The following is an 11,968-nucleotide window of genomic DNA, read 5'->3' as shown; positions in this document are numbered from 1 at the left end:
CATCTCATGGTTAGATTTACCATTTTTGTTCTGAGTAAACTAGGAAGTAACTGATCAAGATTTTTAGACATGTTCTTGGTTAGAGTTTATTCCCGCTATAATAAAAAGTTCACATGCAGTACTGATCAAATGGACTTTGAAAAATTTATGCTAACTCATGATAAGTTAACTGCATAACTAATTTATCTTGATGATATAAAGCTTGATAATTTTTGTGGAATATGTTTAGCTTATGGTTAGGCTCTGGTAAAAATTTGAGGACCATCTCCCTATTATAACTCTCTATAGAATTAATCTTAGTTAATGGCTTGATAAATTTGTTCATTTTTTCACCTCTTCTGTATAAGTGAATAAAATCTAGAAAATTACTTTATTGAGTAGATGCGTTGTAGATGCTCCCGTAAAATTTGTAGCACCAGAACCCATGTCAAACATTCTGTGCAAAAAGGTGAAGTAACTAGAGTAATCTACTTACATGTTTTGTTATGGTTAATTGCTTTATGGTTAGATGCTGAAATTTATGCCATATATGCTAGAGTATCTAATATATGTTACTTTAATTTTTCATCAGTAGATCATGAGTAGATTTGTTGTTATGAAATAGTGAAAGTATGCTATGTTTTAATGATAAAATGAAAAACAAACCCCACACTCATTCATGAAGAAGCATAGTTATGTTTACTACTCCATAAATGACTTCCCATAAAATGAAATATTGAGATCATCACTGAATTAACCTTTGTTGAACTACAACTTTATCGTGAAGGAAAGAAATCGTTATTCATAAATAACTCATAATCTTGCATTGCATATAGAAACGGTTAATCTCGCGGACGGAGAATACGAACTGGTGCCCGCGGACTCTTGTGTTGATCAAGAAGTTAATTTGAACTATGCTAACCTATCTCAAGGCTTGGGCTAAGCCCCAGAGGTTTTTCTGCCTGACAGTGCCCAAGAAGGCAAGCCCCGGTGCATAATGCCTTTATTTTCCGAGTTATTATTCATCTATCTATTTATAATGTGTTGTAATAATTTTATTTCTGCATTTAAGTTTTCTAGGCGTTGATCGAAAACCCTAGATGCATGATCCCTAGGTACCTATGTTTGATATCTGGATCTTTTTATCGACTAGTTGCCATGCTAATTAGGTACGGTAGAAGTCGAGGGGTTTCCTGCCTCTCGCGAGCAAATAGGAGTTTTACTGACTTTAATTCCTGCTGAAATATAAGGACAACGGGCGGGGTTGTGTAGATGTGATACCCCGCTGGTGTAGTCAAAAATGGCTAAGGTCGCGGTGTGTGGCTCATTTCGTTAAGCGTTTGAAAGTACTAGCCACATACCGAGAAATATGGTAATCGGTAAGCTTAAGTACCTGATTGGACCAATGAGTCGAACGATCTCGCACCCTCTTGGTAGAAGTAGGTTTATTTTTTTGTCCGGACGTACGGGTGCAGAGTGGTCGGACTCTGTAGTCGGGGAGGGTGTTCCGGATCCACGGACTGGAAAGAAAGGGGAAAAGTTGCGTGGGCGAAAGCGGCGTCGATCCCCATGCGTGTGTGTTAGGTTCCCCTGGCCAGTTTGAAATTTGATTCAGAATCGTCCGCCTCTCACGGCATGAGATTGCTTAATGTTTTCGGTCACACAGAGTAACAAGTGGAACATGATGATGATAATACTGCTGGTTGATAAAATGGTTGCTCTACCATGTTTGTGTAGAGTTAGATGCAAACTTAGAACGGTTAATCTAACTAGAAGATGGCTAGATAAAATCTGAAAATAAGGACCAACTCTTAGTGGCGTTTTTGGCAAAACAAACCCCACCAACCAAAAAGCCTTGCATGTCTAGTTATCGGACTATGTTATATCCGGTGACAGGTAAGTCTTGCTGAGTATTAGTATACTCAGCCTTGCTTGTGGCACTGTTTTTCAGGTACTAACTTCGAAGATCTGTTTGCAAGTCTTACTTGGCCGTGTACCTTGACTCCGGGCTGGTCTGTTGAGTGGGTTGGCCCTTCAGCTGGTGCTGACCACCCTCCCACTGAGTGACGCTTTTCGTATGGGCTTTATCGATGCGTCACACTTCTCGCTAGTAGTCGTTTACTCTTTCCGCTGAAATAATGAGACTTGAATAATTTGTGTAGTTTGGAATTCTGTAGTACCTTGCTACTCTGAACATGGTTTGTAATAAATTTTCTTTCCACTGCAAACTCTGAGTTGTATGAGATGACCTGTGTTGTAATCTCTGGGCTCACCTTCGTGTGAGTGTTGTCAGCTGATCCTGGAATAGCGTGGCTTTTATCGAGGCTTCACTCGAGGAACTACCGGTGAATGCTAAATTGGGTCAGAGTTGCTTAGCAACAAAGATCAGTGCACCCGGGCCCAGTAGTTTTGGGTGGTTCCGCCACATGTCTGACCGATGGCGTGTGGACAAGATAATGGCGGTGGTGTTTGCCCTGGAAACGAGTTTGGCGGTTGCCCTGGAAATGAGTTTGGCGGCATGCCATAGAACTGATCGAAGTCATAAGGTGCACTGGCCGAACTAGGATCTGGAGAAGTGCTGTCGTGGTGCTACAAACCACAGCCGGGTGGCGGAAGGCACCCGCCCTAGCCCAGAGGGTGTATACTCGGGGGTTAGCTAGTCTAGATCGATCCCCCTCAAGAACACAATGAACACAACAAGATTTAGAGTGGTTCAGGCCGCCGGAGCGTAATACCCTACGTCCACTGTGTGTTGTATTGCCTTTCCACGAGAGCGAGCGAGCTCACCGGGGCTGGTGTGTGTGTGGAGAGCTTGTGTCTGTCTGAAGATGTCCAGTGCACAGCGAGCGCCTCCCTTTTATATCTCAAGGGAGGCGCGTACATGGCTGCTGGGACCCCGACAAGTGGGCCCAGCGATGCGGTATAAAATATCGTACTGTTCATCATTATGGCGTTGCAGGCAAAGGGGATCTTTCTCTAGATACCTTTGCCTGCTCTTGGAGTCTCCCGTTCAGCATGTCTAGGCGCTGTCTTGTCGGAACGGCGCCCGTCGTAGCCAGCGGCGTTGCCTGCCACGTAGCTGAACGGCTGTGTAGGGAGCGGCGTAGGCAGCATGATGGAAAAGCGCCGTGCCGTCGTATCCATTTAATGCTTGAGACGGGTTCTGCGCGGGCGCGGCACAGGCGGCCGCACTGTGCACCTTGGTAATACGCGGTGCACAGCGGGGCCTGACAAAGGCTGTCCCGCGTGCTGCGGCGGCAGAGCACGCGTCAACCATACGCATTAAATGCGGTGGGTGGGCGAGTCCCCCTTGTGGAGGACTCGCGCACGAGCCCGCGCCCGTGCCTCCGGGACACGTGGCGGCTCCGGACCCCCACACGGTAAGGGGGTCCGGATGGCGTAGGAGGTCCCGGACCCCTATGGGGGGTCCGAGGCCTCGGCTGTCGGCTCGGAGCTTCCCTTCCTTAGAGTCACGTGGCGGCTCCGGACCCATCCCCAGGCGGGGAACAGGTCCGGGGCCGTTGGCCTGATGAGGAAAGAGCCTGACCGGTGGGGCCTGGCTTCTCCGTCCTTACGCGTAGTTTTCGGATAACTACGCGGGTCCTGCCTTGCTGCAGTAAGAGTGGGTATCCCTGCTTCAGGGTACCGACAAGTGCCATCGACACTTTTACCCTTTTTTTAACGCCACTATTTCATCATTAATGCCCACAAAAGTCTCTCCCGCAGCTACTTGCGCATCGGATATTTTCTTATCGACCATAAGAGACAATTGCTTAATTAATTCAGAGGGCTCAACATGGATTACCTCGATCTTGTCGTTGTTCAGTTTGAAAGAAGGCATCACGAACTCCCCGACCCTCTTGAATAGGCCTCCACGCTCCTTCTTGAAGCCTTGAAGGAATTGTTTCTTCAACTGTTCCCCCGCGATGAGGTAGGCCCGGCGCTCGTCCTCGGTGAGCGCCTCCATGGTTGCCTTGATGAGTTGTCGTTACTGATTTCACCATGAGAACCCATCTTCTTGGAGATTTAGATTAGATCGGTTTTAAAACCAGATTAATCTCTTCCCCAGCGGAGTCGCCAAAAAGTGTGTTAACACAGAATCGCGCCAAACACACTTGAATACGCTAGAACGCGCGATGATCATCAAAACGATCAACACCAGCGAAACCCTGGGCCAAACAGGTCTGACCGGTTGTGCCGACCGGTCTAACCGGTGCAAGTAGGGACCTCGCGTAGACCTAGAATGACGAGCTCGGAAGGGACTCCATCGGAGCTCGTCAAGCTAGGGTTGCTCTGAGATCGGCAGGCCACTTAGAACATCTTCAAACGCTATCGGGATGAAGGAAGAAAACAATTTAGGTTTGGAAAAGGGCTAGGGTTTGAGAGACAAAAGTAATGCAATTTTTTGATTGATTCAATTGGGAATAACCTCAATCGGTCTTAACCTTCATAATATATAGGTCGGGAAAGACGCACCCCTTCACGGGTCGATTTACAAAAGGAAATCTATCTCTAAATCCAAATCTAAATCTACTCGGATTATAGACTTAGACCAGTCTAACCGGTCGGCCCGACCGGCCTCAGTGGATGCCAAATTTGGCTATCAACAACTGATAGCTACGACTAATTAAGCAAGCTATCTGGCGATCGAGGTGCCCAGCATCTATCATCTTGTAGACTTAGTTAACTTGTGCACATCAAAACATTTACTGTAATCTTGGTCAGCCGTCATATATCACGTACTACTGCTAGTCTCTACTCCTTTAAAGAGACAGTGGTTCGTGCGTCGCGGTCAAAATCTCGGCCCCCGCCAACAAAAGAAAGTCGCCCGTACTTCCTCCCACGTCCCCACGTCGCCCAACCCCAAACAGACTCGCTCTCTGGCCTCGGCTCAGCACCTAGCGCCTCGCTCTCCGCCCCATCCATGTCGTCCGGTGAGCTGCCGCTGCCTTCTCGCGTCTCCGCCCGGCTGCCGGTCTCCGCCCTGCGCTTCCGCTCGCGCTCCACCCGCGCTTCCGCTCTCCGCTCTCCGTCCGGAAGCTGGGCGCTGCTGCTCGCCTCTGCTTCCGCTCCATTCACGCCAGGCTGCCGAACGCCGTCCCGCGCCTCCGCTCCCACCCCGCCGCCGGGCGCCGTCCAGCGCGTCCGCTCCGGTCCCATCCGCAGCCCGGACGCCAGGAGCCGTCCCACGCCTTCCCTCGCCCGTCCTCGCCCTCCGTCGCTCGCTGGACGCCGCCGCCGATGGACCATGCCGCCGCCGCCGCCCTCCGCACTCGTGTCGTCGCGCTCCTCCTCTCTTCCCTATAACTGCGGGATCTCCGGGCTGGTTCCCTTCCCCGCCGGGGTTCCAATCGCCGCCACCGAATGCCCCCCACGCGCGTGGCATAGCCTTGCTGCGACCGCCCGCAAGAACCTCTGGTGGTTGGGGGTGGCCCGACGCTTCGATTTTGCTTCGATTTTTGCGGGGGAGACGGTTTCGATTGAGAGGACCCTCGCTTCCCCCTTTCCTCCGACGATTGGCTTCGTTTGGTGACTCGGGGGGATGGGGCTGCAGCAGTCCTAGGAGGTGCTGTTGTACCAGCAAGTCAACTACGGCAACGTCGACGGGATTGGCTCTCAAGGTATGTCACTCAGTCTCTCAGTCTGGGTGATAAATTTGTGCCCCTGTGAACGAATCGGTTGAGTTACTGATGTGAAATTTGTGCCCCTATGAACGAATCGGTTTTACTGATGTGCTGCTGTTGGCGGGGCAAATGTTGGCTTGATTGCAGTGGATTGACAAGGAAGGCAAGACACCCCTGATGGTCGCCTGCATGAGGCCTGACCTACTCAACGTGGCCAGGTGCTCATCGAGTTCAGAGCCAATGTGAATGCCTACCGCCCTGGTATGGACGCAGTTCTTGTCATGCCTTCTGCTGCTTGTTACTCGGCCATGTGGCATAGAAATTGGGTCTGCACAAGTTTAGTGATTTGTTACTTTTTGTTTCGGTGGTATGAAATCAGCTGAAGCCAGGTTATTATGCTCACTCAAGCTGAAGTAATTTATTTAAATACTACCAAGCATTTTGGGAGAAGGGGGTGGGGGTGGTTAAACTGCTCACTTGAGTAGCCAATTAGGGTAGATTTCGGGCAAGCAAGGTAAGGTTGACCTCTGCAGCCCCTTTAGATAGTTTTGAGTACTATATGCTCAGCAAAATCAAATCAAGAAACATTGGTTAATTGAAGAGATTTGCTCTGCTTGTCGCATTCGTAATCACCACATTTTATCCATTGGGTAGGGTCACATTGTGGGACTGCATCGCACCATGCTGCCAAGAAAGGCTCAACGAGACTGTCCATTTACTCCTCTCACATGGAGGTATATGAGGAACAATATATGGAATGCTTTATTCCTCTCTTGTGAATTGGATTGGGTCTCTGTTAATTGAATATATTGCTATATTCCTGCAGCTAATCCTTTCATACCAAATGATGATTGCAATACCTGCCCCTTTCTTTTAGTTTCTCGGTAGAAATCCTATATGATGCCCTTGATTTAATATTCCACATGAGCACAAACGTTTCGTTAATGGCAAAAAAGATGTATATTGAATTTTTTAAGGGAATACATCCCTTGATGTAATATTCCACATGGAGCCCATTTGGTCTTGGTAGTGGGTATAATAATGCGCAGGTTATCAGAAATGGGTGTCCAAGATGAAATAACATATTATAAGTACAGCTTGGATTCGTGTCATTTGTTCCAACGTATATCTGTTAGCAGATTGCAAAATCTTGTGAACTGTTGGACTTGGAAGAACCACTTTTACAGTAGGTTTACATGTTTCTCTTTGTGTCCCAAGACAGCATGCTATGATTTACACAGCCCTTCTAATTTCCCAAGAACTCCTTTGCTGCAGTAGGGTTACATTGATTTTCTTACACTGCAGATAGCTTATGGGGGAAGTATGCTATAGACATTCGGTTTCTGCAAGAGATAAGGATATAGACTTACATGATGTGCTCATCTCTTGACACCCAATGCTGAAAGAAAGGCAAGTAATACAAATCTCTTTTACAAAAGTTATGAACAATTCGCAGTTAGCCCTATAGATATTGCTGAAGACATAATCTTATTATGATATTCTTTTACTGAGAAATATGCAATGTGGTGCCCTTAATTTCATTTTTCTGGAGAAATGATTTCCTCTTCATGTTATCTACTAGCTTATATGGGTCCTTAACTTGCAATCAAATATTGTGCTGATAACCTTTGTGTTGTGACAGTATCATGGTTCTTAGTTGTTACTCTAACCTTATCATGATGCCATCTTTTCAGAGAACAGATAAGTATTTAGGCAGTATTGAAACCTGAAACAAAGTGGATAAATAACTTAATGAAGCCCTGAATGAGTTTGGAATGCCATGGCACATACGTTTGCACACTAAGAATAACCATTTTCTCTTAATATTTCCATGCGTTGCATTGGTACACAAAGCGCTAAAAATCCTACCAAGTATAACCTTGGGCATGTAGGACAGTGATTAATGGGGCTCATGGATTCTAGGTGGTCCTATCCTTTGGGAAGGAATGGACACCGAAATGCCATCATATCTCACTTAAAAAATGCTCGGCCAACTCTATGGCTGTTAATACAGCAATAAATACTCCTGCTGATCTCTGGTGATGGAATTGAGATTAGAGTATAATGTCTAATGAAATTAGAGTATAATTCCTATTCTTGGGACTGAAGCATTGAGATGCAAGAATTATCGATATGATACTTCCTAATTGTAGTCCTGATGAAACACTCCCACTGGCTAAAATTAGTAGCTGGATACTCAATCACTTAGCACATAAATGATTGGTGGGTGGTCATAGAAAGTAAATACGTGAAAGAAAGGAAAATTGTTCTTTTTGTGGTTAGATTTGTAGACACGTGAACGATGATTCAATGCGAATCACGCACATATCAAAATTTTCTTTGATCCTGCAGATGAACTCATCAACTGCACTAGGATTTCTCTCTTTTCTGCTACTGGGCTGGACTTCCTTACAATGAAATTACCGATCGATCAGATATTCTGATTAAATTAACTGCTTGTTTGATTAAAAATTAGCCTGGCCAAAGTAGTGATCTCTTATAGAAATATGTGGTCATTTTTATTCCTTCCGGATGTAGCTCAGCAAGTCTCAGTCTGTACCATCTTAAGGGTGAACGCCATTCCAGAAAGAAATATTCTCTGCTCAAGTTGTATTCAAACAAATCACTAGCCTGAACATTGTATGTAATATCAATCTGGAACCCTATCTCATGCAAATGTATTCTTTTCTGGCTATCTGATGAGCCATGTACAAGTTTCAGTTTGTACAATGTATATTCTCTGCGCGCTCAGTGAAAAAGCGACAAATTGTGGTGTATATGCAATGGCTAAGCTACTAAAAAGTATTGGGGTATGACAACATCCAGTCGGGATTTAGGCAGATTGCTAAAAATAATAATTAATGTATTTTGCTAAAAAATAACTCACCTTTCATAACTATTGTTCAGCGGTCATCAGAACGCCAACCAATTTGGCGGTATCGTGAGGCATGCCCCACCTTACCTCCATTTTCTGCTTGGTGAAAACAGTCATGGCTGAGCACTTACTTTGAATTATTTGATGCCCCAAATCTGCACTAAATGGTAGCTAAACAAGTCACCCACTATAGCTCTCTCTCTCCGCTCTAAATGGTTGTTTCTTTATGAAGCACTGCCGCTGCAGGGCAGAGCAAGCTTTTCACCTATACTAAATATTTCTGCACACATTTTTGATCTGCTACTGAATATTCTAAATCTATCATACTGTTCTGGTACCATTATCTAACATATTGAAGAAGTTCGATGGTGAGACTGACATAGGTTGTTCGGCCATCCACACCCTGACCTTGACTGAATCTCTATGTGGCTTCCAATTTGTTCTGACTCACTTCGATAACAGGCAGCTGCTGATCAAATCAAATCCTGGTGAAGTTGTGAGGCCTGGTAGGTGTTTCTTAACACAAGACTGCAAAATCGTGTCATTCTGCCTTGTATGTACGTTTGACCGATGCTCAATTTTGATGCAAAATTGTGCAGATTCTTTCAAGGCGATTAATGACGAGGGCATGCCCATGTACCAGAGGCCCTTCATGAAGGGCAAGCCGTACATCCACTCCTCGGTTGAGTTCCCGGACTCCTTGAACCCGGAGCAGTGCAAGGCCCTGGAGCTGTAGGCCGTGCTCCTGCCGAAGCCTAAAACACAATACACCGACATGGAGCTGGACGAGTGGAGAAAATGCCGTATGACGTATTGAGGAATAGATGCGGAGTCGGCAGCAATAGCACCAGGAGGCCTACGACGAGGAGGCAGACATGCCTGGCGGCGCCTAGAGGGTGCAGTGCGCCCAGCAGTAGGTGGCTGGCGCCGCAGCAAGAATTGTTTGATGGTGGCGGCAAATTTGTTTTTAAGCATTGTGCGACTATTGTTGGCTCCAAGTATTATCTCCGTACGATATACTAACGTGCACCACTTTTAAAAATTATAAACTATAATATTGTTTATGTATCTATGTTTCCTACAAATATTTTACGCCGCCGTGGAAATGCACGGGCATTCTACTAGTAATAATAAAAGAAGAGTTTCGAGCACTAATACTACTTGCTAGACAGCTCGATCTTTAGCTCACTAGCTATAAGACACTGCACCTCGCTCGATTACGGTGGCCAGAGGCATGCAAATGGAAGAGCAGCAGGGCAGCAGCATGGTCGCCGATCCGGTGACCGCAGTCCTAGTGGCGCTGATCGCGGCCTTCACCACCGCCGTGGCCTTGCACCACCTCATCATCTCCCGGTGGAGCCTGCAGCAGGCCCTCCGGCTGCCACCGGGCCCGACGAGCCTCCCGGTGATCGGGCACCTCCACCTGCTCCGGCCGCCGGTCCACCGCACCTTCCAGGAGCTGGCGTCCCGCGCGGGCCCCCTGATGCACATCCGCCTGGGCTCCACGCACTGCGTGGTGGCGAGCACCGCCGACGTCGCCGGCGAGCTGATCCGCGGCCACGAGGGCAGCATCTCCGAGCGGCCGCTCACGGCGGTGGCGCGGCAGTTCGCCTACGGCTCGGCGGGCTTCGCCTTCGCCCCCTACAACGCACACTGGCGCTTCATGAAGCGCCTCTGCATGTCGGAGCTGCTGGGCCCGCGCACCGTCGAGCAGCTGCGCCCCGTCCGCCGCGCCGGCGCCGTTGCGCTGCTGCGCGCCGCGTTGGCGGCGTCGGCGCGCGGCGAGGCGGTGGACCTCACCCACGAGCTCATCCGCCTCGCCAACACCTCCGTCATCCGGATGGTCGCCAGCACCGTGCCCCGGAGCGTCGCCGACTACATCGCCCTCTGCCGCGGCTGGGACCTCCAGGGCCTCCGCAGGCGAGCCGCCGACGTCCACCGCCGCTTCGACGCGCTGCTGGAGGAGATCATCAGGCACAAGGAGGAGGCCAGGGAGGAGCGGAGGCTCCTCACGGCCGACGACCACACGAAGGCCAAGGACTCCACGACGCACAAGGACCTGCTGGACATCCTCATGGACAAAGCCGAGGACAAGACTGCGGAGGTGAAGCTCACACGGGACAACATCAAGGCCTTCATCATCGTGAGTCGATCAGTCCTACTGGCTACTGCATGATCAAGGTTTTAAATAGTCAGCTATAGCTACCGCTGGATAATGATGTATGTAATATAATATGTATCTAGGACGTGGTGACTGCTGGGTCGGATACGTCGGCGGCCATGGTGGAGTGGATGCTGGCGGAGCTGATGAACCACCCAGAGGCCCTGCGCAAGGTGGTGGCGGAGATCGACGCCGTGGTGGGCGGGGGCCGGATCGCCGGCGAGGCGGACCTGCCGCAGCTGCCGTACCTGATGGCGGCGTACAAGGAGACGCTGCGGCTGCACCCCGCGGCGCCCATCGCGCTCCGCCAGTCGTCGGAGGAGATGGTGGTGCGCGGCTTCACCGTGCCGCCGCAGACCGCCGTGTTCATCAACATCTGGGCCATCGGGCGGGACCCGGCCTTCTGGGAGGAGCCCCAGGCGTTCCGGCCGGAGCGGTTCCTGCCCGGCGGCGGCGCCGAGGGGCTGGAGCCCCGCGGGCAGCACTTCCAGTTCATGCCATTCGGCAGCGGCCGCCGGGGATGCCCCGGCATGGGCCTGGCGCTGCAGTCCGTGCCGGCCGTGCTGGCCGCGCTCGTGCAGTGCTTTGACTGGGCGGCCGGTGGCGACGGCCACCAGTTGATTGACATGGATGAGTCCGACGGCCTGGTGTGCGCTCGCAAGCAACTGCTCCTGCTCCGCCCCACACCTCGCTTCAACCCATTCCCGGCCGTCGTCTGATCTAACTTTACCCCGTCGGTGATGACCATGTCCTCTATACATATATACATTACCTACCACCATGGAAGATAAAATCGAATTGAAGTATGTGGATGAGCAAGCTAAGATCCAAAGAAACAGCAGGCACCACCGTACCATGGATGGATACGGCGTGACATTCATTTGTCCAATGTCGTCCTTGGTCATCCCTTTGATTGATGAGCACTCATGAGTCATCAATTAAGTTGGCAGGACACTGCGTGCTTCTTTCTTTATGTTATAACCAAAGTTTTAAATAGCCGACTATAGCTTCCGTTATAGACCGCTATAGTTTCTAGAAAGGACAGCCGCTATGATATTTAGCCTGTTAAAACCGGCTGTAGCCGCTGTTGCTATATATCGCGCGGGCTACAAACACCAGATCCATCGCCTGAAGAGGAATCGGTTGGCGCTTGGGCCTTTTCTTTTGCATATTTGGCCCAACAACACAGTGTGGCCGTTAGCGCATTCGGTTTCTGGCCACCCGTCGGCATTAAATTTATCCGTACAGTTGGTCTGCCGGCTGCTTGCATGCATCATGCTGGATTTATTTTTCTTGCAAGGAATCTTGGCCAATCATGTGCATGCACAG

The 11,968-nt window shown here is 49.3% G+C and overlaps 1 protein-coding gene across 3 annotated transcripts; it reads left to right on the top strand.

The window, feature by feature from the left end:
* Nucleotides 1-4,834: 4,834 nt before the first annotated feature.
* Nucleotides 4,835-11,678, top strand: LOC120639522 (cytochrome P450 93G1-like). 3 transcript variants are annotated; one of them, XM_039915380.1, is made up of 7 exons: nt 4,835-5,600; nt 5,751-5,864; nt 5,983-6,117; nt 6,258-6,337; nt 6,909-8,984; nt 9,078-10,621; nt 10,723-11,678. In XM_039915380.1, exons 6-7 carry the CDS (start codon nt 9,713-9,715, stop codon nt 11,356-11,358), a joined length of 1,545 nt encoding a protein of 514 aa, XP_039771314.1. In that variant the 5' UTR covers nt 4,835-5,600; nt 5,751-5,864; nt 5,983-6,117; nt 6,258-6,337; nt 6,909-8,984; nt 9,078-9,712; the 3' UTR covers nt 11,359-11,678. The 3 variants fall into 3 exon arrangements, with proteins under 3 accessions (XP_039771314.1, XP_039771312.1, XP_039771313.1); XM_039915378.1 differs by lacking the exon at nt 5,983-6,117; XM_039915379.1 differs by lacking the exons at nt 5,983-6,117; nt 6,258-6,337.
* Nucleotides 11,679-11,968: the final 290 nt, after the last annotated feature.

This window comes from Panicum virgatum, chromosome 7K (assembly GCF_016808335.1).
Source record: "Panicum virgatum strain AP13 chromosome 7K, P.virgatum_v5, whole genome shotgun sequence".
NCBI classification, from domain to species: Eukaryota; Viridiplantae; Streptophyta; class Magnoliopsida; order Poales; family Poaceae; genus Panicum; species Panicum virgatum.
Note: the sequence above shows the minus strand (reverse complement) of the source record. Positions and strands in the feature narration are given on the sequence as shown.

Excerpts from the sequence above, each read along its gene's own strand:
- LOC120639522 (XM_039915379.1), top strand. The coding sequence starts at position 9,713 with ATGCAAATGGAAGAGCAGCAGGGCAGCAGCATGGTCGCCGATCCGGTG. Across the intron at positions 10,622-10,722 it reads ACATCAAGGCCTTCATCATC|GACGTGGTGACTGCTGGGTC; the intron begins GTGAGTCGATCA and ends ATATGTATCTAG.